The sequence below is a fragment of the Aricia agestis genome, chromosome 10 (genome assembly GCF_905147365.1).
Source record: "Aricia agestis chromosome 10, ilAriAges1.1, whole genome shotgun sequence".
Classification (NCBI taxonomy): Eukaryota; Metazoa; Arthropoda; class Insecta; order Lepidoptera; family Lycaenidae; genus Aricia; species Aricia agestis.
The window spans coordinates 9,623,551-9,650,376 of NC_056415.1; the positions used below are offsets into that span (position 1 = coordinate 9,623,551).

At 35.8% G+C, this 26,826-nt stretch overlaps 1 protein-coding gene across 8 annotated transcripts in view; it reads left to right on the forward strand.

Moving 5' to 3' along the window:
* The window catches only part of LOC121731317 (polypyrimidine tract-binding protein 1), a 468,460-nt gene that overhangs the window by 289,503 nt on the left and 152,131 nt on the right, over positions 1-26,826 (forward strand). For 2 of the 8 annotated variants that reach the window (XM_042120707.1, XM_042120711.1), the window contains exon 2: positions 24,005-24,061. The exons of the other annotated variants lie outside the window; for them this stretch is intronic. In XM_042120707.1, coding sequence (XP_041976641.1) covers positions 24,005-24,061 — 57 coding nt within the window. The remainder of the gene's footprint in view (positions 1-24,004; positions 24,062-26,826) is intronic. 8 annotated transcript variants of the gene reach the window in all.

Genomic DNA, 26,826 nt, shown 5'->3' on the forward strand with positions numbered 1-26,826 from the left:
CAGGAAGCGCCGAGGAATGCTGTCAGGCGCGTTCGCGGCGCGGGGCAGAGAGGGCATTGCACGCTGCGCCGGCGCACGTTTTCCCATTCAGTTCGTTTTCCATACGGCGTTAGGACCTTTGTGCGTTTCCACGAAATGTTCACCGAAATTTGCAGAGGCCTCTTCTTAGTATATTGTAATGTTTGAATAATCTTAGAGTGCTGCTCGGTGAAAATAAGATACTGATATTACTAACGTAACGTAATTATAGAATATCGTATCTACGAGTATGTATTGTAACTATTACAAGAGCCAACGGGGCTAAAATGGTCGCTTTGGAGAATCATATAATTAATCATAATATTATGATTAATTTTTAAACTCCACTTTTGCGTGCAATTCATATATTTACTTAGATTAATGATTGGTCCCGCGAGCGGCACTCGCGCGCGGAGACCAATAATTAATAGAAGCGAATCACTTTTAAACTCTACTTTGCGTGCAATTCATATAGTGATTCGCTTACATCAATGATTGGTCTCTCGCGCGGCGCTCGCGCGCGTCGACCAATCATTAATCGAAGCGAATCACTATATGAATTGCACGCAAAGTGGAGTTTAAAAATGAATCATATTATGATTCAATATATGATTCTCCAAAGCGACCATTTTAGCCCCGCTGATTAAAATCTTTGTAAAATTGTGGAACCACCATACACTTCCATTCTATAAAAACCTTTTCATGGTCTTGCAATCTTTGGATATTTCAATTTCTATCAAAATAGTACGTTGTTATGGACTGAGCTTCACAAATGGATTGTATAACACTAAACATCTGAAATGATGCAACGAGTTTTTTTACGTAAAACAAATAAACGGACGCAAAATTTAGTGGACAAGAGATTTACGGGGTAACACTAAGACCACCTTTATTTCGGTTCGTGTTAAATCTCCATCTAGATTATTCCGATAGCCGACAAATCGAACTAACGTAAACCTGTATTGGCGAAAGAAGCGCCAGTCAATTCCACATACACGTGATACTTCGAGTACGCATTGAAAAAATAGGGCTGGCGATTCTGCTTTTTATAATGGTATTTGTAGGTGCTATTGGCAGCCCTGACGTACACCCACTTACACCTACTCGTTAACGTCATCCAATGATACGCCGTCATCATGTTAAGCCGACGGCATAGATCAGGAGCCGACGCGAGACGAAAAACGAATAAATATAGTTGTGTAGTTCTACTATTTGTAGTGTTGTTGGTAGAGTATCGTGTAGGTACGAGTACTTCATAACTTCACTAAAATATTCCATCTCATCGCAATCTAACATTATTTACCTAATTATTTATCCAATTATACAGGCTGTAACAAAATTAAGCGATAATACTTTAGGGTGTGTGCGTGTTCCTCTTAGCGACTTCACTGTGAAAGTAGCAGCGCTGAAAGATTACATTTTTTTACTTTTGTATGGGGAAAATGGTGACGCTGGGGGCTTGGGGACTCACTTAGTTTAGTTTCGGTATTCGGTATATTTTAAAATTGTAGTGAACAATTGAAACAAAAACGGCTGTTTTGTTGGAGTTGTCCTGATTCAAGAACAAAAATGGCGTATATAATATATATTATACAGTGATAAATAAAATAAATAAATATAAATAACAACTTTTGCCGGATCAGCTAGCATATTTGTATTATTTTGACTAGTCTCACTTAAAGTTAACTGCTAAAGTTTACTGTCTGGACAATTCCTGGACTGTATATTTAATGCTCCTCTAGATTAAACTTCGCCACGTAGTTTGTGCACTACATGTTTCACCTTAATAAAATTAAAACCACTAAAACTGTGAGCATATTTTGAAAATATTACCCTCTTACTGACTGCTGTAACCATGTTGCTGTATACGATGATGTCATTTACATCTGTTTTTGAAAATTATTGTAGATGAAAATTATAGAAAATACAGCCCTAAGCTGGAGCTGTATCTATACTTCCATACTATCCATACTTAATAATATTATAAATGCGAAAGTGTGTCTGTATATCTGTCTGTCCGTCTGTATGTCCGTCTGTCTGTCCGTCTGTCTGTCTGTCAGTCTGTTACCTCTTCACGCCCAAACCGCTGAACCGATTTTTCCGATATTTGGCATGGAGATACTTTGAGTCTCGGGATAGGACATAGGATACTTTTTGTCCCGGAAAAATGTACGGTTCTCGCGCGATAAGCGATTTTTGGCGCAACGGAGTTGCGGGCGTAATATATGCTAGTTTCTTATAAAATTCGAATCAAGTATTTGTGTTAATTACGGTTTGCGATACCTACTACATAAAAAATAGTGTGCATTTATTATTTTTTCAAAGTTATAAGCCAATTGCTGTCTTCGATCCACTGACTAATACTATGTTCTTTATTTTCAGGTATGTGCTGTTAGAGAAACCAAGTAATTTAAGTTAGTGCGTAAGTAGCTTTTTACCATGCATCAGAGGGAGGATTTATAGAAATAGATCACTGTAAACTGCAATACCATCATAAGTCCAATAGGTTTTATCGCATCATAAATCGTCGACTAAGCCCACTATGAACAATTGAACAATATTCCTAACTACTTCCAAATAATCCACACGTAGCGGTAAAACTGCACAGTTTGATCACAGATGATACGAATTCGAGTGAAGGACTATGAAAATAAACATAATTGGAAATACGTAGCATAGATGGAGCAAAATTTTGCAGTATTAGTGTTTACCTTTCGATTCATATCCTTTTTAACAAATAATATGTGACATTTAAATTACCTATCATTTTGCTGATTAGAAAAATCAGTTAACTGAATACTTCATCTGATTCCAGTGAGCACGAGGTCATGTTGGCCTTTGTCGGCAGGCCTAATAATATAAGCTGCTAGCCGTATTACCTAAAAATAAAAAAATAAAAAATAATAAAAAAACTAATAAATATCAAAATTAAGTTTCACTTATTGAACCAATACATCCACATTAGCTTTATATGGATCTATTTATGCGTCCGCCCGAACCTACGATTTGGCCGCTACGCGACGAGATCACAACGTATGTATGTAAGTGACAGACCGCGATAGATCGTTACTTGTGATCATACAACGTACTTGTGATCATTTTTTATAAAATAAGGGGGCAAACGAGCGAACGGGTCACCTGATGGAAAGCAACTACTGCCGCTCATCGACAGTCGCAACATTAGAAGAGCTGCAGGTGCGTCGCCGGCCTTAAAATCTCGCGGTATGGCGGCCAAAACCATATACCGCGCATATAAATCCACAGATCAAAATGAGGTACTGCGGCAACTAAAACGCCTGCGTAAATATCGAGGCGCAGGTGGCGGCTCAAACGGCGCAAGTTTCGCTAATGTGCGGCTTAAACGGTGACACCAGGACAGGCCGGGCCTACACAGCCGCATTGATCTCGGCTCGTACACTTCTAACCGGCAAATTTATAGTCCAACTTCTCCGCCGCTTTCATTGGAAAAATATGTAAAACTACCCACTGCGATGCATAGAAAATAGTAGGCTAGTCTAGCCTGGCTAGAACTGTGGGTACATTTTCGTCTAAAAAGGTAACTATGTCCTTTCCCAGACCTTAACGAATCACTTTTAATATAAAATCGATGTGGCTAAAGCGTGGAGAGGTAACAACTAAAAGGCGAACAGACGGGCATATTTTCGCATTTATCACACTTTTAATAGTGTTTTTAATAGTACTAGATATCGCCCAATGGTACTATAACTGTGCAAAATTTCATTCACCTACGTTTCTCCATTTTTCGTCAAAAGGGATACAAAGTTTTTGGCTCACGTATTAATATATAGATAGATGAATGCCTGCAATATAACTATTTATTATTTTCTAGTGCTCGTTTTATTAATTTCTGGCTATAAATATCTTGTTTTTGCAAATACCATCAGAAATGTCTGTAAGCTACTTTTCCATAGGCCAAACTAGTATTTACAAAGTAGGTCTAGCTATGTGGCGGTGGAATTTCTTTGATTATGGGAATATTAGAAGCAAAGATACTTAAAATAAAAGATAAGATATTTGATTTGCATCAAAAACACCAGAACTATTATACTGATTTCACAAAAATTTCCACGCACGAAACCGAAGTACTACAAAACGAAATATTTCAAGACAACTTCTATCTATGGAAATATATTTTTTTGTCCCTAAAAATGGTCCGTTATATTATTTTGCATCTCTACAATACAATACGAAACCTACATAAAAAGTACTCAAAACCAAGGACGCCATACAAACCTTGCTATAACTTAAACCTCTATTATTCAAAGGTCGTTCAGGAATAAAATCGCTAAGCTTATCAATAGTTGATTGTAAATCACTCCCTTCTGTGATACCTCTTGAACCCACATTACCGCTAACGAGACTCAACCGCAGTGCGTGCATACCTCACTTGTACCCTGATTCTGATATTTAAGCTACTGAATAGATTTTATCGCGGCTTTGAGCGCGGCGACTGAACCAAGAAATTCCGTAACGAAGCAAACCAAACACACCCCACTCCGACCAGCACAGTGCCGGTCGGTGCGGCGTTGTCAGACATCGGCACGGTGTTTGTGTGCGTGCGTCTAGATGTATGAGAATTACAATATATATGCAATAGCTTTACCACGGCAGTCTCCGAGTGCCACACGTTTTTATTTTCCAACATTATGTAGTTTTAATCCAGTGTAGATCCTATGAAGCAGCAAAATTCTCATTCTTCTTTTTTCCTCCGAGGGCATGTCATTGCAGCCCTGACTTTACTGCGACCTTTGAAGATCTATCGTCACTCCTCATTATTTTCGTATACGTCAAACAAAAGTCGAATGACTGATTTTGGAGATTTGTTTAATCATTTTGTTATAATCATATTATTTTACAGTCAGAATGAGTTTGCCACGTCAAATGTGCAGGTTGAAATGTTATAATACTGCATCGAAATCATATCGAAGCTGCATTATCGTAAGATAATTTGGCATAATCAACCTCTTGTTGTTTTGCTTTAACTTGGGGTTTTTACAAGAATAATCCTAAATATGCCGTCAGCATAAAAGCCATTGTGTTCAGCGACTAAAAACTAATAATTATAATTATAGATAGTAGGAGCCATTCTAGAATTAATATTTTGCGGTTTTTATTTAGGCGCTATTTAACAGCAATGATTTAGGTTTGATGTAAATTCAAACATTGCTACTTAAAAGTTAGATTTACTTTAAATACTTAAACTAATCGTTAATTAGTCACTGAATTTAAAAGAACATTCGCCGTATTAGGGTTTTTAATTAGGATTATCTAGCATTAATTACTAATTCGGATTTCTTAACAAACAAATAGATGTAACCGTAAATTTTTTGTGGTATGTACACAGAGGGACTTTCTTTCGCTATTTGAATATTATTAAAGGGCCAAAGATTAGTTTTGATGAATATAAAAACTACGGAAGCTTATGGTTATGGTACTGAACTTAGCTTGTGAAATTCTGAGGCTGGATTTATATGATTTGACCGCTATACAAAACGAGATCACAAGCAATAGAATGAAAAAAAAAATAGTGGTGCTGTCATTTACATACAATTGTTATCTTATGATCTTGCGATGTAGCCGCCAAACCGCGCGTTCGGGCGGACGCATACTTTTGATCAAACGGAATATGTGATGGCTACGACGTTACTAGTAACCTCATTAGCGCGGCTCATTACCGCCAAATGAAATCTTACATTTTTCTCGGTACAAATACTCGGGAATCTCGCATCATTAAAACTTCAGATACATTAAAATAGTTATGCAATTTTTAGACAGTTCTATACCACCTATGTTCATGTTACACAGTTATAAACACTGGCCGCAATGTTGTAAGGTATTTTGCTGTACATACATACATTCTAAATAACTTCAAGGTTATTATAAAGCCTCGAGAAAGATATAGAGCAAGCTCTTTATCTTGTAAAGTGTCGCTAGAGAGTCAACAGTTGCACAAACATTACTTCATGTCAATGTTATCGAAGTATCATATTTTGGATCGAAGTTCCTTCTGAAGGCTAGACAGAACGATATTTGACCTTGTTTTGACCTCGAGGCTCGACACTTTTTTATTTGTACCTGCATATTAGGGGCAGAGGGCGTTGATAGTAAGTATTTCTGTGCGTACACTAGATGGCGTTTTTTTTTAATAAACAACGACGCGTTATTAGTATTCCTGGGTGTCAATAGATGGCGTTATTATATTATGTATACAGGTTTTTTTGAACATAAGAAATAACTTCCTTCCATTCGGGTGTCCCTTGACACCTCTCAAGTTTTTAATTGTTTTTGGATTGTGAACCATCACTTGATTAATTGAGAATACTGTTTTGCATCCACGTCTCCATGTCATCGCGCCAAACCATCCTTGTACGTTAAAATAAGAAAAAATGAAACAGAATACAATGTAGACTTTTCCATACTATTTTTATACAGTAGCAACTATAAAATCAAAATACTCTGTTGTTATAGTCATCAGGCTATCATCGACCATCAGGTGCCGTACCATTTACTTTAACCAAAAAAAAAAAACAAACAAGAATTGTTTTATTTTCATACAATCTCTATTTTTAAATTGTATTGTTTTATATGACCGTACTTGGGAATGAATGAAATAGTGCGGACATAAAACTAGCTTTTACTGTCGCATGTGTTTATTATTACAGTTCAAATAAATATTCACACCCTGTTGAGGTACAGTCCGACACATTTCCGGTGTTACTTTTTGGTTGGACATTTGTTTTTATCCATTAAGTACTAGTTTTTGTGCGCTGTTTGGTTCCGAACTATACGGACGTAAATATCGCTGAAAATAATCTCCTTTTTAAATATTACTTCCCAGTTTCTTAGATTTTTATTGAGTTTATTTATTTGTTCGTGCTTTTGATTGACCAATGCTAAAACCTAAAACATTAACCAATCAAAAATGCTTTAACCATAGAGAAGATAAAATTCAGTCAACAACCTATCTCTATAAAGTTTAAATTAATATCAACTCGACTTGTGCATAAGTTTATAATGCGGTTTCTTGACGTTGGTCCATGTTTTGGTGGCAATTATGGTTCTCGATCATGTTCCAGCATGGGGAGGAGAATTTAGACTTAGTAAGCTTCGCATAAATCAAAATTTTTACATCTATAAAATCCTAAACATGACAATCACCAGTCTGCTCGTTATGTAGTGGATTTCATAAGGAGTTTTACTATGTTTTTGAATTGTTGTTTTTTTCTCTATGTCAAAGAATTGCTGCAGTTAGTTTTTACACAAACTAAGGGCATAGTAAAACTGCCAATTGTTTCATCGTACGACAAAATAACTAAGAAAGTACTAGCTTTCGAAAGCATGAGCGTTTTTAATTACATATTTATTTAACTCTTGAATTAATTTGTTACCTTCTACAATGTTAACATTACCTCATAACTTGAAGATATCCACAACAGTAGTCAAAGTTTTCTAAAATAAACTACAGGGTACATGTCTTGTTTCTGAATCATTCGTTTTTTTTTTTAATTCAATGTCTACATCTAGGTCATGTATATTATTAGTTCATATTAATTTATATTGTTTTATTCGGCCGCGTCCGCTGTAATCAGTAGCGTGTTATCGCTAGTCAAAGGGTTGTCACCGGCGATAAAAACTGATAAGCTCAGTCCGAAACATTCGATATATCGATTTTATACCGGGGTTGTGGACCTATTTATTACCCTACATTCGACTAATACGCTTCAAGTAACCATGATTACCTATTGATTATCTTGCTTTAGTCATATTTTTCATGTCATATGAAATTTTTATGTCTGCTTTTTAATACACACAATGTATGGTGGTTTACTGTAGTTTACAAGCAAGTTTTGGATAATCGATGGATTATTTTTAATACTTTATCAATTGTTATGTTTTTCATTATTAATTCAGAAAAAAAACAATGGTAATCATAAGAAACAAACGAAAGAGTTCCTGTTTATCAAAAGCTAATGATGATTAATTACAGCCGAGTATACTTTTAATCTCACTAAGAAACTAAATTTTTTTACATCCATTTCAGTGCTACACGTAACACAAAATATTATGTCAAACTTCACCCCATATTTGCGTCGAGGGTTAAAAATAAACTAAACACAGAACTTAGCAGTCCAAGTCACACAAACTAGCAAAGTGCTTACACAAAAACATGAATTTCAACAAATAAGTTGAAACTGTAAGTGGAATTAGCGAATGGGCGGTGAGGTGATAGTGGAACAAAGCACACACATGGAACTCCCTGCTAAATACTAACAGACTGCAACTTTGCTAGCACTTTGCTTACATTGCTATTAACTCGCAAAACGGATGTTTAATTGACGACTTAATGTGTAGGCATATTCGGAGCATTTGAGGGATATTTGGGAAAACCCTTAGTAAGACTCTACATTTTTCATTTACCTTTTTTATTATTATATCGTTATGTATCGTTTACATTTATTATATCGCTTTAATATCGATTAATTTTTAATCACAGTCTATTCGGAAACATGCAAAAAACTGAAGATATAATAAGATTTTATGCGAAGCTGGCACTCGGCTATCGTCGTGTGCCAAGTGTTTGTTTAGGAGACAATACAGGCGGTCCTTTTTCCCGTTAATTGACTATTAAGTATTAAATGACTCCCGTAATCGCCGTTTAAATAAACAAACACTTTACCTTATCTCTGGTAAAAAACAGCCCCCGTAAGAATAAAGTTTAATTACTTTCTGTTTAAAATGCTCAATTTTAATTGGTCTATTATTAGACGTTGTGTGTTTTGTTGGAATTCGTTTATCACGCGGAAACGGTAGACAGACAGACACTAAAATAATAAGTAGTTAATTATATACCAAAATTTTTTTGTTAGGTTTTTTATTTCAAATAACGAAGAGTTTTTATTGCGACGAGTGGAAATAAAAGTAACACTGTAACAATGTGAGATATAGCTTTTGAATTAGCACTCACCGCGCTGCGGCGTGCCGGGGTAAACTGATATACGCGTACGTTGTTTCACGCATTTTGTACGGCATCAGTGACGGCACGTGACTGCCAACTTTATCGGATAACTTTATGAGTTGACGGTTGACGCTCTCGGTTTAATGCTTCGAAAGCATTAACTTCCCTATCGTGCCATTTTTCGCCAGTTTTTATTCGTTTGTAATTTACATAATGACTCCGTTCTGTGGGCTTTTTTGGATCGTTTCAAAGTTGTTTTAGATTTTTGTTTGCTACTAATTTTTCATTAATATTCCCGCTCACGGAATCTAGTCAACGTCAGATGCGATAAGGATTATAAAACAGTTTTAATAATCGTGATATTTCAACTTGCGCCGCTTTGCCCGAATGAAAATGCAGTGAAAAGCCAAAGAACGCCACTTGTTCTCATTTGCGCGCGTGTAAATTTTCAGGAATACCGCGCGCCTCAATACAAATAAATGGCGACAGGGTGCGGGGAGTAAAAAATTAATGTGCAGTTGGTTTTACGAGCCACCTGCCCGTGGAGTGGACACTATTGGGTGCTACTGGACGCAATACAATCTCGTGTAAAGTGCCATAACTGTAGAAATTAATATTTTTATAACAGATCACAATGGGATATGAATTAATTCCGACATATTTGGCTGTGTAAGGCTCAATCTGACTTAGATTGTAAATTGTAATGTTTTAGCATTTTTAGCATAATAAAGAATCGAGTAAGTTAATAAAGAAGACTGTGGTGTATTCAACACCACAGTCTTCTTTATTAACTTACTCGATTTACTTGAAAAATAGTAAATAACTTTAGGATCTCCACCTTTACACATACCCGAGAAAGCCGTTTTATTGGAGTTTTAAACATATTTCAGCTACGTGCAAATATTCACATTCCGTGGAACCTAATATTCTGCCGGCTCTTTTGATTCATCTTCGGGTTATTAATTTCTTTGATAACTTTCATCGGAATGGATACTGTAATAATTGACGCTCAATTAAATTTATTAATCTTTATCCTTAAACCTGTTTTAGATAATACAGAGAGGATGACCTCTCGTGACCTTTGCCCCAGTTAAATATACAACTTATATATTTTTGAGCTAAATTACCACAAGTGGTGGTGGCCCTCTTTCACTTAAAATTTGGTAAAAATTTTATTGGGCGTTTTTTTAGCGAAGCCAATTATTGACCATTGATAGTTTCGACCAATCGCAAAACTGATGTGAATTTGTAGTTTCTAAAAAATCCCCACCTTGGTAAGCTTTAAAAAATGTTCATACTAATTTATTGATCGACCAAAGAGTGGCCCTTACACATATAGATACTTCAATATTATTAATCTAGTAATATATGGCACACAAAAACTTAGGCCGGAGCAGTAAACACGGATTGTTAGCGCTTTGTTAGGAGATTACTCGGCGAGGGCAACAGCTGTCAATATCCGAGTTAATCTTTCGTAGCCCTATTAATTAGCCGGTATGAAGATCAAAGAGAGTTTGTGATCTTCGCGCCGACTCCGAGCTGGTAATGAGCCTGACAGTTAAACTTTAAAGTTATATCGCGCTAAACAATAAGGTCGAAATTCCCCTACACTTTGTGTTATCAGTCGTATTAGAGACGAGTTAATTATTCGGTGTGCTGTTATAGTTTGCTAAGGATTAATTGTCAAGGATTTCCTTCGTTTTGAAGTTCGGTCCGTCGATATCTAGCGTTTGCGATCGTTTATCGGTTAAATAGACAGGGGGATTTCTCCGCCGTAACGAACAAATCGTTTAGAGTAAGGTATTTTGACTTTGGCTGGAATTTTGGAAAAAGCTTTTGGAAATGAAAAAAATTGCGCAACATTTATTAAATTTTATTACAAAAATAATGTTTCGTTACAATAAGTATACCTTCTACCGAGGCGGAAGGACGAAACAACGTCGTCTAAACAAATACTTTTCGAGTCGCATTAGCCTCGCAAATTACCGCAATTTCCCCGTCGCGGTAACTGTACAAATTTCACAAGGAAATGTTCATAACCTCACGAAATATGTCTGAACGTTTTTCACGCACTAATTTGTGTCGGACGATCGGTCGCGCGATCTGTCGGTCGACCGGTCGGCGCCCGGATATTGAAGCACGTAATCTCAATACAGTGTGTCTCCACTCGCAATTTATCCGACGATGAACGGTGGGGCCATTATTTCAACCCTTAACCTCCCCCTACTTATTAATATCTAGATAATTTATTGAAAATTACATTCTGCACGAGTGATCCGGACCGTGAGTAATGATCTCCCGAAATGTCGCGTTCGGAACACGATTCGAGGCCCTTCGAATTCGCTCGTTATTTTAAAAACCGCAAACGAATGAATTTCGAGTTAATACTCCGTTATATTTTAAATGTAATGGAGAGGTCACTTAAAAGGAGGAAACAAATATGATAATAAGTCTCGCGAAATGACGTACAATTTTTCCTGGAGCTCATTTCAGTTATCATTAATCCCGGATTAGCGAACTCAGCGTATTACGCTACGTTTTAACAAAAATTAGATGCAAGTTAAAAACATTCAAAACTAAATACTTTTGCGAGTTCTTCTCGCCGGGTCTGATACCCGAACCTGTGGTAGGTCAACACGTAGACATACTGAAAATGTTTGTTTTAAAACTTAGAAATAAAACATTTTTCTTTATTATACTTATGTATACAAAATAACAAATATTTAACTGTTACAAAAAAGATACAATAGTACAAATGTGTAACTATTCTGTAACAAGCAAGTTTATAACAATTACATCACAAAACCCAAAGGCGAAATCTAGTTGTGAAATGCATTCGAGTTCCGTTTGCGGTTGATTTCGGGAAGTGGCTTGTGGGTCTCAAAAAGGCTTCCATTCCTAGTCGAATAAGTGCGGTTTCTCTTACATCTTAGTAACGTATTTACTTACTACATATTTGTTTTCGGCTTTGACCAGATTAAAATTTTATAGAACAAGTGGAAAATCTAATATATAAAATTCTCGTGTCACAATGTTAGGCCGCGTACTCCTCCGAAACGGCTTTACTGATTTCAACCAAATTTTATATGCATATTCAGTGTGTCTGAGAGTCGGCTACTGGGTACTTATTACAATGATAAGTACATTTGTTGAATAAATAACAGTAAATTATTACAACTCGAAACTGGGCGACCACTGTTTGTGCGACGGGATAGCGATGGACGTTGTCATGGTGACATACTTATTTAGTCACTTCAATAAAATAACACGGGCAAAATATTTTATATGGCAAAGAAACGTTTGCCGGGACAGCAGCTAGTAGTTAAATATAATTTAATATTTTTATTTATTAGGATATTAATAACTAATAAGTAATAACGTTTAAATGTAATTCAATTATACCGAAAATGTTACTGATAGGTATAACTGACTATATTTCATCCAGTAGGTATGTAAAGAATAATATTATAATGATGCTTAAATATTTTGTCTTTTGGAAAAATTTGTACAGACAACAAACTTTTGGAAAAAAAGTTTTAATTCAAATCTTACTGCGGATTGCTGAAGCAACAGTGTGTCCTTTTCTCTACTTTCTTTACAAATTTTCTCATTTCAATACAAATAATAAAATGTGTGAGCCTCGGCACACAAGTGTGAATATATTGTGCGCGACCGTCAAACCCGCACTTGAACCCACGTCTATATAACAACCGCACTCGGTCCGTAAGAACATAATGATTTAAAGGTACTAAAATAACCCTTACAGGAGCTCTCGAGAGTACAATTAATCGCACAAAAGCGCTAAACAGATTTAACTACGGACGTATTTTGATGTCGGTTGTCTCACTATTGGAAGACTCGACGCTATAGAAAATAACTTTTTAAAGGTTAATAATAATAATAATAGCTCCCACACCGGTTTCGGTGACGGTGGCCGGTTTCATTGAAACCAGGCCAGCTACGCAGGAGTAATTTTATAGTGCCCAAGTGTGTGCGCCGTACACAAGAGCACTCTCTATTCCTTTACTCTCATAACCCAGTGGGACGGAAGACCAACACGACCGGCGAGAGATCAGGCGCAGGACCGACTTTTTACATGCCCATCCGACGCATGGATCATCTTACTTGTCAGACAATTAGGTGATCAGCCTGCATTGTTTTAACCAAACTATGGAAATAACATGTTTCCAACGCGGGAATCGAACCCACGACCTTCGAGTCAAGAGCCCCGCTCTATACCACTAGACCACGGAGGCGTTTTTTAAAGGTTACCTAAACTGTAAGGTTATTGTTGTCTCCTAAAATGGAGGATTTGAATTATAATTTCTATATTGTTATTTGTTACTAGCTTTTTGCGTCTTGCGTCTTTTTGCGTCTTGAAGAGTCAAGACGCAAAAAGAAAATCTAGTTATTTCAGCAGATATTAAAAATGTAATCTTTATTTACTCAGAAAATACCTCGTAATATCGCTTTAGGTATTATTGCGTTTAAAATTTCACCATCTAAAATAAAACACGCTCCGGACGGCTCCAGTGATTTAGTAGTAAGCTTTTGGCGAGTGAGATACACCAGGCGCTTACTCACACTTCTTACTGAAGTAAATCTAATGTACGGAATTTTGCGGTTGAACACGCATTATGAGGTAATGTTTTACAAGTTTCGGTTGGGAAGAATGTGGGGATTTCTTGTGTGATTATGAAATAGAGCTTAGAGGCTAAGTAGGCAAATTTTTTGTAATAGCTCTTGTATCTCAGTGTGTTATTTTATTTAAAAATTGCAAATATAGTTACAACCGAAATCATTGACAATTTTGAGTTACGAAACATCCAATAATATGTAACATAGGAAACACAATATATTTTTTTTAATAACACAAAACACAAAATTTTCCATCAAACACAAAAAATCCGAAGTAGAGATTAGCAAACCATTTTCGTCGTGACGTTTTCTTCATCAGTCAGTCGTTGAAATGCGCGGTGCATACGATCATGCATAATGCAGGCCGCCGCGCTGCCCTTCCGACGTCTGCACAGAATTAATGAGCATAACCGTAACCTGATATTGGCACTTATGTTATTGCCAAATGTTCGGTTAATAAGTCATCTGGGGAACTCGCGCCGAATACGAATAAGTTGATGTTTATGTGAATACCTGTGGGGTGAGAGTTCTAGGGAAGCGGGGTGTTATCGAAAACTAATGTCAAATGTAAGAGCTGTCAAAATATTTTTGACAGCTTTTGACAGCAGTATTAATTGACTTATATTTTCTTCCCATACCGGGCGCGCACTAGCGGCCAAACCGCAGCGGCCAGGTCGCGACGGCCATCAATAATCTAAACGCGAGATAATCACCATATTGTCCTACAAATAGAACAATCCATCTTTTAGGACCATCAAATCAAAGTATGAAATCCTTTCTATCTCTGTTAGCTACCACTTTCGAGATTTTTCGCAAACAAAAACGTTGTTCGTGATTCGTCTTATCAAAATGAAGCTACTCAAAAAAATAGCTTGATAGTAATAAAAAAATATTCTAGGGAACCCAGACTATAATTAGTAAGTAGGTAGGTAATTATTAAATTAGCTTGATAGTAATCAAAAAATATTCTAGGGAACCCTGACTATTAGTAAGTACTTATTTAAAATATTCGTTACTCAGTCTTTACTCAGTGTTACTGATGACGATATTTTTCATTATAATATTAGCTTCAACCTTTTTAGTTCCTTTTAGAAGCGTGTCGGAGCTTAGTGTAGTCTACTCAGTGAAGTTTCTGAATATTTTATCACTCCATATACTCGTCCATCACATTATTAAGCTAATGTAGCGGTAATATTTACTTCACAAAAACTCCACTTAGATATAGTTAACACAAATGATTTCCCTAGTGACAAAAATTTACATTTTATATCATAATTCACGGAGACCCGATCCTGCTTTAAAAGATATCACGAATTGTATTTTTAACAGACCGTTTCGGAAATATCTTTGTTTAAAATTTGTAGAATGTTTTTAAATATTATGAAAAAAATATTTCATTATGCTTTCAGCGGAATGTACATGTTACTGGGAATTATGAAAATACTGCTATTATTTTTAGGGTTTCTCCGTCTACATTTAATTTTGACTCGACGGGTCCTCTACAACTTTTCTGACAACTAGGTTGGCTCAATCTGCAAAGATTAAAAATCCCGTAAAATAAATCACGTCCAAGCACCTGAACTAATCGCATCACATCTAATCCGAAACGTAAGTTGGGAAAATCTAATATAGTGTCGGGGATTTATATGGATAAACAGTAAATTATACGCGTGATGAACCTATTTGCGCTCGCCTCTCCCGCGTACCCCTCATCCACCGAATATCCCCGCATACCCCCGCATATGCGGGGAGCATATCCGCGCATATCCGTTTCCGTATAAAATTAATTGGACCGTGACACGCGGAAGGATGGAGGTAACAACTCATGTAAATTACTTGTATCTCAGCATCTTAGATAGTGTTGGACGTTCTTCATCGCTGCAGTGGAATGCTCAAACAATTGGGATTTATTTATCGCATTCATTAACTAGAGTCGAATTATTTTTAGCTAGGATAATCTTTGCCAGATATCTATCTGCGATAAAGGTTTAATGTGGCGCAGGTTGCAAATCTAACGTTGATATTTACTTGATTCCAAAGGTTTAAAATATTTTAAGCGTAAGTAACTCGCAGTCTGGCAACCTCAAGGTATATTTCATATTTTCATAAAACATGAAAGTTTAGAAGAGCGTCCTCATAGAAATATCAAGTTAATTGGCTTGTAAAATGTTTCTAAGTAACCCTTTGGTACAAAAACCTTGTTCCTGAGGTTCGAATCTCGTAAATCCCGCAGCTTAAAATTCTTAAAAAGGAAAATCGGAGTTTATCCTCCGTACGTTTGGAGTCGTTTACATTCAAACAGATTCCCCTGATATATGTATATCATAAGCTCCGGATACACTCTCATAGATTTTGAGGATTTACTTTAAAATGCTTGTAACAATGTTTTGCGCTTGCGGCTCGGCATTAAATATTGGAATATTAAAGTCGGTGAGTTTCTTGATAGCTTCCTGCCTAGCCTTATGGAAGGCACCTGTTTGTTTGGTTACTTCTTTGTTGAGTCTTCATGAACAAAAGTCTCGATACTTTTAGTACTTTTTGGACTCGACTTATCAATCAAATATTCGTAGTTTTCGCGAAAAATTGGAAAGCTGCTATAGGAAAATCTAAATCAGTATTCGTGTACGCAGATATCGCACGAATCATACAAAATGAGATTCCCGAGTAACGTTTATTTGTTTTTGAAACTGTATCTTATTAGCTCTAGACATAAGCGCAAATGTGTTAACGCGTTCGTCCCGTGAGCCCGAACAAGTCATTCGTAGGCCAAAATCGCACTTGTTCGGTGGGAATAAAGGCGGGATCTGCGTGTACGCCCCGCTCATTAGCATTCATTGTGCGCTCGCAACCACGCTCTCCCGAATAAAGCGGCTGTTAAATGTCGCGTGCTAGCTAAAACTTACTCGTAATTATCTGTTAACATTCCCAACTTTGACCCGCAAAAATCTTCGGAGAAAATCCCAAACAGATTCGCCCGCGGCGCTACACTTTTATAATTGGGCTTAATGAAAAATATTGTTCGCCATAGAGCAAAAAGGTAGCTTCGCTTTGATTTATCGGACGAGGGTTGTCGACCAGCCGTTTCCCCGTATAAATTTTCTAATGTCCGAAAATCGTCCTTTCGCCAACCCTAATCGCAACTCTCTACCTCGATTCCTATCCTTTTCAACTTTGCGTTTGATTTTGCTAATTAAAACATGCTTATAATTTTGTTTATTATCAGACATTTTTCGTTCAGAAGCAATGGCTAATTTGCAACTTTAATTAAAAATTAATAACGTAATTTGGTCCGTCGTTACGCGGGTTTTGCGTGTTAATACGAATAATTAAAATTAACAAAAATACTAAGTAACGGCAACCGACGAGTTTAATTTTTTGTTGAAGCACTAATTACGAGCTCGAAAGGTTTTCGATATCAATATCACGACCAGGAAAACTTCCGATGTCCATTATTTTTTAATATCCGTAAATTCGTTTTTATTTTTTAATATTCGATTGAATGTTTTCTCAATAATATAATAGCGTGGTTTACGATTCGTTCAATTATTCGCTCTAGCCACGCTAATGGCTATCAAATAAACTCCACTAATGGTTCGCAACAGAACATCCCAGTAATTAATATTAGTAAACAATTTTTTACTTTACGCGGAGAGCCCGTTGGCGGTTGTGCATTGGTAGTAAAATAATTGTATCTTTACTTTTTGATTATTATCTATCAAACGACTGCCAAATGATCAGACGTATCGTGTCGCGATATTAATATAGCATTCATATAAATAATAAAATAATTTATTGCGTCACGTCTTGTGAAAAATTTTTGGGCCATGCTATCAGTAATCAACTAATCACACTGTTTACACTAACGCAAATGATTTTCTTTATTCACCAAAAACATTCGTGTAACATTCCCCAAAACGAAATTTTGTGCGTTTTAATCATGTACCCTTTAGCTCGAAGTCATTAGAAGAAAAGGGATTGATAGACAGATCTGCGAGTCAGCATTTCGGAGTCAATAATATTACATTAATCAATACTGCCGGTATTCTGTCGGTTATCAAAAGCAAACCGAATTTTGCGATATTCGTAAAGGTATATCAGGTATCGATTTTCAATTAATCTTGTGTCCCTTTTACGCGGTGATTCCTTTATTTTTGGGATTATGATAATAACCGCAACTAACTTTTTAACATCAGAGTAAGCGAGTCACACGACGCGATACGATATCGTGCCGATAAAAAACATTTGTGTTCTTAGTACAAAATACCTTGTTATTTTCTAGCGATACCAAAAAAATGCGTTTTGCTATTTAGGAGATTCCATGTCACATTTCATTGAAAATAGAGATCGAATGTACCTATTGTTTGCGTCATAACAATTTTATTGATTTGTCGATTTCAATTTTGCATCGGATATTTGTATTTTTACTCATTTCTGTTATTTGCGTATCGTAAGAGGCGGTACGGTTTGCGTAGAATCCAGTCTCGTACCGTGTGTACTCAACAAACAATGTGGATACACATTCGATCATATGCCAATGTTTTTCATAATATCCGCGTTGTTTTCTTTTTAGATTTGAAAATGTTTTTAATATTCGATTGTATATCGAAAATTCGACGGTGAAATCCATCTAAGTATGAATTAAGGCTATCCCCTGAGCAAACTACCTTGACCATACATTTACCGCGTTGCCGAGATTGCGCCAAAATGCTATGTTTTTACTTATCTTCGTTCAAAATTGACCTGAAGAAAATTCAAACGTCCAGTACCTATGTAGTTAATGAAATTGTCGATCTATTGGCGTGTGTTTCAAATAACTGTAATTTGTAAATACTATGGAGATATTGAATGTATGCTTGAATTTAAATAAATTGGTATTACTTTAGAAGCTGATATCATGAGTTTAAAAAACAAAAATTGGAAATTAATAACTATGAAAGGAACATTCATATGCTGAAGATTATTGCTGTATTTTTATTATAATTTTGTAGCTTTCAAATTATGAGTTAATAAGGCTCTAAAAGCGGTAAATTACGGAATCTCCGTAGGAGGAGAGTCTTAAGCTGAACGCATTCAGAAGCAAGGCTAGGAAAGCGTACATTTTGCTCTTATGTACGTAACAGCAAAATGTTGATAGTAGGTTACAAGGGCAAGCTCTTTTACCGATTAAAATAGCAACATTGTGTATACAGATGTTCAAGTTATATCCTTGTCTGATACGTTAAAAAAATTCGCTTGACGAAAGAGTACAAAAAGTGGAAATATAACGTCTGTATCCAAAGTATCTTATCTTTTCATCTTTTTATTAGTGGCTAAAACACTTTAGCTATTCTTTTTCCTTTCAGTACTATTCTTATTACTCTTGTATTCGGTTACTTCGGCTTAATTAGGCTATCATGTACTGTTCAGAACTTTATTATCTCTAATAGGACCTTTATGACAACAACATAAGGCTCACTCTCATAGGAACACGAGGTAAAATAAGTCTGAACGGATGATAAAGTCTGTATTGAACGCCTAGCCCGAATATGCAGACGCTAATAAAAAAACATGAAAAGCTTTCAGCACTGAAAAACTGGGGTTACCATGTTTGATAGTATGTATACAGGGTGCAATTAAACCTTCCTGCCAAATTTTTTCCAAGGCTTACGTATCATTAGGAGAATCCATTTAACCAAAAAAAATTGGGTGGTATATTTTTTTTATTAACATATTTTATCCCATTTTAAATCGATGCAGAATGGTCACCCGCGGCGCGAGGGAATGAGAGGGGGTAACGCGGAGGGAGGCGCGCGCGCGGGGTCACATCACGCGCGGGCGACGCGTCGTGTCCATTAATTGTAGTGTTTTTTAGGATAACTTTCGGAAGCTATTTCTCAATATTTTAGTACTGAGTGATTATAAAAGAAAAAATACGTGTATTTTTATTTTTAATAAGGACCAATATATCAAAATTTGGCAGGAAGGTTTAATTGCATCCTGTATAAGAGATAAGTATGATCACAATATTTTCATCTGACACTATAATTAATGTTAGGTGATTTTAAATTTAACCAAAGTCCGTTTCAAATTCCAAGCAACTAGGAATTATTTTTTTATTTATTAATATTACGTGGTAGAGACATGTTTCGGCACGAATGGGCCGGCTCAACCGGAGAAATACCATGGGCTCACAGAAAACCGGCGTGAAACAGCGCTTGCGCTGTGTTTCGCCGAGTGAGTGAGTTTACCGGAGGCCTAATCCCCTACCCTTCCCTATTCCCTTCCTTACCCTCCCCTATTCCCTCTTAAAAGTCCGGCAACGCACCTGCAGCTCTTCTGATGTTGCGAGTGTCCATGGGGGACGGAAGTTGCTTTTTGCCCCCTTCGTAATCAAAATAAAAAAAATCGTAATTATTTTGTTTAAAATTTAAAATGCTTTGCATTTATTCTATCAATGTTGTGAAATTACTACAGTACCCAACAATATGAGTCCTATCGACTTTAAGGTCTTATATTGTTTTTATATTGTTATATTGTTTTTATTAAAGAACTAGATAATATATTTTTTTACTAAATAACTAGATATTAATACAACTATTTTCGATGAATATGTTTGCCATTTTAATTCACTTATTTTTATAAAATTTTCAATTTAAACACACATTTCAGAATAGATAATAATTCTGGTTATTCCTTGGATTTTGCTCTGAAAGGCATATTTTTAATTAAAACCTACATGCTGGTATCCCTTTTATAAATAAGGTCTAGCTAGATCATAGCAATAGCTGAATGAGCGTAAAATAAAAATAAAACTTACCCGCTTTGCCTTTTCCCTACGATTATTTGCTAATTAGAAATTTTTCTGAGGCTCTCGAGAGCTCTTCGCTATTGATTTATGGCGGTTTAATCATGTATGTTAGCCATATTCTTTATGTAAATAACTAGCTGTCCCGGTGAACTTCGTGTCACTTTAAAACCTTCCCTGGACTTCTATGAATATTTTAAGACTAAAATTAGCCCAATCCGTTCAGCCGTTTTCGAGTTTTAGCGTTACTAACACAATTGAAAATCCATTTTTATATATATAGATATGCTAACACTTAATATTATATTATTAAGTTTTTCAATTGACTTTTTAAAAACACTAACAATGGCTTTACAATATTCTTTTCTGATCATGAGCTCTTAAATCCATTCTCTTTACGTCCTTATACTGACTGTATAAGGACGTAAAGTGAATGGATTTAAGAGCTCATAATAGGCCCCCAGTCGGAAAATCGCTCTACAAGTAGGAACCAGAACTAGATTTGTGTAAGTGTTCCACTAGAGGGGATTAGTAGGAAACGTATGCTTTTATCCTTTATTCCCTGAAGTTCATAAGCACTAATCGATTTTTCACCAAACGGTAGTGGGATATTTTCGGTGAAATTTTAAACACAATTAGATGCTATCCCAGATCAACACAACGGATACTTTGAAAGCCGGAAGCGAGCGGGATCCGCTGGGAGTATTCTATCCTGCAAAAGCTGGTACATGGTCGAAGATATACAGTGCACTGCTATTAGACCGTATTACCGAGGCATAAGGTCGAAAAGTGGCAAACTAGGCTTCGACCGTACAGTCGGAAACATAAATGTAGCGGCAGTTTACTACCTTGTCGCACTAACTTATTCGCAAACTTTGCACCGAGTCGTAACTAATTTAAAGCCATTTCAATTAGACAATGTCCCATGAACAAACAATTTTTGCGAGCGATTGTACCGCACAACCCACATTCGACTTGGAAGTTAGGTCGTGTAAGAATTCCGGAAGTTTGAAATTAACTAGAAGTTATATACTTATTGCGAGTCACGAAACTGTATAGTATAATTATTCATTATGCTTATCGAACAATGTGAAGCACTGAATTTGACTTTTCGCAAAACACGTAGTTTTTTTTTAAATTAATTTATTTAAGTTCGCTTTAACATCAGGGTCATTAGCGACCACAACAAAGAATACATTACAGAAGACTTAAATACATATTTTGTATACATTTATCATTTTCAAAACGTAGTTTTATTTCCTAAAAGAAGCTAAAAAAGTTTCGGTCATCGATACCATAATATAGCAATACATTTATAAAATATATCCGTTATTAATTTAAAAAATACTAAGCATACTTGGCAAAATAATTCACGGTAAAATACACGTGGCTTTATTAAATTCCCTGCTTCGTAAGCCAGGTTCCCGGTAAGATCTCACTTTATGACTCAATTTAAAAAATGTTTCACATTACATAAAGTATAAATATACTCTAACCGGTCTTAAACAATACTAAGATGTATATTATGGGAGCTTTGTTTGAAAATAAATTGATTTTGAGCATAGCGCAGATTTCCGAACGCAAAGACGATTCGTTCAAAGGAGTTCATATCAAAGGTATCATGTCGAAGTATAAACAATGTTTTTAACATTTTACGAGTACCGAGAATCCTTCAATATTTGTTGGAAAATTTGACTACATTTTAGGACGTGAAAACTCTTAATTCTCTTTGTCGTTTGTAGTATCAGAGTAATTGGTCAGGCTCCGCCAAGCCAAGCCATGATTACGACTATCATGGACACAATATCGCAACCAACGTAGGTTAATAGCTATGTCCACTCTATGCGCTTTCGTCTTCAATTTTCGTCATCTTATTTCATTCAACTTGAATACGTCACGTCAACGAACGCAACGCCAACATTGTCATTTTTGAAGTTTTGGATACGGTCAGAGAGCATGCGTCGCGGGCATGCCTCACATTCGCGCTTAACGCATGCCCTTGACGAACAGAAAAAGGCACAGTGTGGACAAAGCTAATGTAGGTCCGCCGTCTGCTTTTAAAATAAATTTATTTTATAGTATACAAGACTCCTTTAAATATAACCAGCTTTATTTTCCAAACTATTAATTAAGACAATCGAGCTATAACGAGGAGATAAAAACCGCGAGAAAGTTCTAAACTCGTCCAAAAGAAGCTCCTTTGTGAGACTTAACGATTACGAACAAGAATTGCTTGGAGAACTATTCTTATAGGCCTTCAATCAAAGTTCGATCACAATTTATTGACCCCGAGAATGTGGACTTTGAAGATGAAACGCGATTTGTACTTTGTTACCTCCTGATTAAATAACGAAACAATTTCTTTGACAAAGTCCGTGACTTTGCGCTTTTTTGGTAGAGTTCGGAATTTTCATTTTATGCAATATTGTATTGTCTATAAGCTTATATACCTTCCTGTACTTTATGTTTTTAATGATAAATATCACAACTACAAAAGCAAAATCGTAACATCGTTTGCAAACGCAGGCGTACAAATATTTATTGTATTTGCTGTCGTTTTCAAACATGTTATCAAAATTATTAAAGTCGGAGGTTCACGTTGAGCTAATAATTAGCAATTACCCGTAGGCAACTGTCGCTTTACGAAGTTTGTACTGCGAAGACGCCGTCAAAACTTCACCCAACTTAAACAGCGGGGAATAAAAAGCCGAATATCAAATGATACAAAATGATTTATAATTATCTTCTGAATTTAGTTTGAGACCGTTTTCGTTTATCTTATTTTTCAACTTTTCCCGGCTTCGTTTGTTAAAAAAAAGCGTCTGCCATATTTTCCAAAATCAAATTTTACGTTACGCCTTCCAACATAAGAAAGCCTGCAACATAGACCTTGCAAAATTCAGTAAAAGTTCCGTCAAAATCGGACCAGCCTTTTCAGAGATTGACGACAGACAGTCTGATACATAACACAATTAATACATTTGTTTGTGTAATTAATACTGAAATCAGGCCGCAAACTGTTCTATGCGCAACAATCGAATCGTTTAGCGTTTCGGGTAATGAAGTTAAGCGGAGATTGCGGTCTGCCCCGACCCGACTGAAACAAGGTTGGGCTTTGTGCTCAGATGACTTTAATATTCAGTTTTGCGATATACTCCGTTATGGGGAATTTTACACCCCCGTGCGTTGATTGTTGCCGCGTTTCGACGATTTATTATAGATGTTGCAACTGGAAATTCGCACGTCGCGCCGGTTTGGTACACCTGTCTCGCTTCAAAAGTATAATATAAGTATAATATCGATTGGTTGTTTGTTTAGCAATGTATTAGTGGAAAACATAACTTTGTTAATAGTATATTTACGGAAAAGACAATAATATTGTACTGAGGCTAGACCCTTGCTAAATGTCAGTATTTAACCTATACAACTTGGGCCTGCTAGGCTAGTCTTGAGTTTATATTTATAACTGAAATCAGCAATCTGTTACTTAATATAACGTCTACGGAGCCTTAAAATTTTACAGCAAAAATTGCACTCATCGTGTTCTAATTCGATTCGGGAATTAAGTTGCCTTTTTTTAATTCCAGGTGAGTGAATCTTCACTACTTGAGTGCAGCAACGGACGCTACACAGCGTCCGAAACGGTGAGTCCATTTTAGTATGTAGGTTTATTCTACTAATGTTATAAGGTGTTTATTCAATATTAGGGCCAAGTCACAACACTGCGTAAAGCGTCGTATCTTAAAAATTACTCGAACATGAAAGAGTTATTTTTGCGATATAACGCGGCAACGCAGTGTTGTGGTCTGACCCTTAGAGTCAGTTTGCACCGAAACGAGACGAGGCAAGAGGTGGTGATGTAATAAAAGAATACAGACTTAAAATGTCAATGGAGCGACGTCGCTCTACATTTTACTTTTTAATTACTATGTGCTGCGTCCTCCATCGTCTCATCACGTTTTGTTATAAACTGAGTCTTATATTATTATCTAAAGTCTATACTCTATACTGAATAAGCTTACTCTTGCTAAGTCGACAGTTTTCTATCTTAATTTCTTATCTCTATAAAAGTTTTTAAAGATTGTTTTTAAGATTATTTCTAAGTGACGAAAACTATTTAGTATTTTTTTTAATATTATGAAGTTTTTTTTTTCAATTTAGTAAAAAGCGTGCGTGCTAGTTAATTTATATGACACCAATAAATCCGAGGCGTTGTAATCTGTTTTCTATTAGGACCCTTTTTATCCAAATATGTTTTTTATTTCGGTATTATCAGGGATGATTACGTTATAATAATGGTGGACATTTTTAATTGTATACGTGAACGAAAAGTAATTGTATGTTGTCTGTAAAAAATCCCAAATATTTTTTTACCCTTCTAAATTATAAGGTCGCGAAATACAATTACAGATACTTGGAGCAAACGATCTTCTACAGTTGAGAAGACACAAATTAATAGATTATCTCCAGAACTACAGTTATACGAGTACATACTAAAAACAAAATAAAATTAATATTTAAGGGGGACGTGTTCCATACAACAAACGAGATTTTTTTTGGCCTTTTTTTGCTCTATATCAAAAATGGTACTTAAATTTTTCTCAACGTCATTAGTTATATAGTTACTTAAATATTTAATTTTAATACTAAAATAAAATAAAAAATTAAGGGGGGCTCCCATACAAAAAACTCAATTTTTGGCCAAATTTTCTCTATAATGGTACGGAACACTTCGTGCGGAGTCCGACTCGCACTTGGCCGATTTTTTTAATTTAGAGTATTACATAATATTATAATTAGGATTATTTTATTACTTATAGCTGTTTTCTATAACAAAATAGATAATATAGTAGTAGAAGAATAGTAGATAATATTCCCAAATGTTCAGTTCATTTTAGTTCATTTAACCAGCCCTTATATTTTGTGGTTAACTTAAACTCAAGTTAAAATGTATTCCGCCGTAAATGTTTCATTCTCTATTAGTGTGGAGTTGAGCGAAATTTCAGGAATAGTAGGATTACGTCTTTGTAATAATTAACTGCATCTCTACTTGCACTTACCGTTCTAGGGTTGTGACTTACTAAATTGTTGCTTTGATTTGCATAACGTGTGGTTGTCCACTCTGAATAATTCTGTTTTGCTATGAATGTTTGCTATTTCTACCTGGATTATATGTTTCAAAGCGCGGTCTAAACAATAAATGCAAGTATTCTGTGATGTAATAGATGTTTTTATCGTGTTATTGGACGGTCTTTGACAAAACTGTCACTGACCTAATGGCTAATGGTCAATAGTTACTTGGAAAATCAAGTTTTATCAGGAGCTTACGGCAAGTTAATGAATAAATTAAAGACTTAACAAAACTTATTTTCTCTCTTAAATCCTATAAAATTTCTTAAATACAATTTTGACAAACATATCCGGTGTCGAGAAATGCCATTACAATATTGTCTCGTTAAAGTTGGACCGCAACCATATTAGTTGATTCTGTGGAACATACATTCAAAGTTTTGGAAGCCATGAATGGATCTCACCGAGTTTCTATGTTGGTTTTTGCGAAAAGCGCCGACCGAACACTCTTTCATTCATTTCCATACCCTCAATAGTCAATACCGAACTCGCGCCCGCTGTACACGAATGTGTCTCTAGATTATTATCTCACTTTTAATTTTAAGTTACGGTTTGTTTTTAGTTTTTATTTAAGTACCTACAAAGGATTAGGTAAAAAATAATAATTGGCCTATAAGCTCGTGTTAGTGTAAAATAAGTGAACCTCACTTATGTTGATGTTAACTGTTGTAATATTTTTTTACATTTAAACATTTTCGGCACATTCATAAATATAATTTTGCCAGGGACTGTCACAGTAAAACATAATTAGTATACCATCTTCATACTAGACATCCGGATCGGGCACACGCAAACTCACCTTCCTAACGAATCAACAAAAATATCCCAAACAAAATTGCTGCCATGCTTAAAACCTCTCATTTTTGTCAACACTTTATGGCCAAGCTGTACGTTACTGTATATTTGTAATTCATCAGAGAAAAATGTTATTCTTGATTCTTGAATAACACTAGTAATCTATTTAAATAAAAATGAATATTCAATTTTGTTAGCCTCGGAAAACTCGAAAACGGCTAAACAGATTTGGCTAATTTTAGTCTTGAATTATTCGGGGAAGTTTTAGGGAAGGAGTATGGATTTAGGAAAAAAGTGATACGAAGTTCACCGGGTCATCTCGTAAGAAATAATCGCAAGCTAAGTTTCACTAGATAGAAGTAAGTATTTTTCGTACGCAGCAACATTGCAATTTGCACTACCGCGTCATGTTTACACTACGTACTCACCATGCGCCTTTATTTATCTGCACATCTCGCCACTTGACTCGTCGCTCGAAACACTA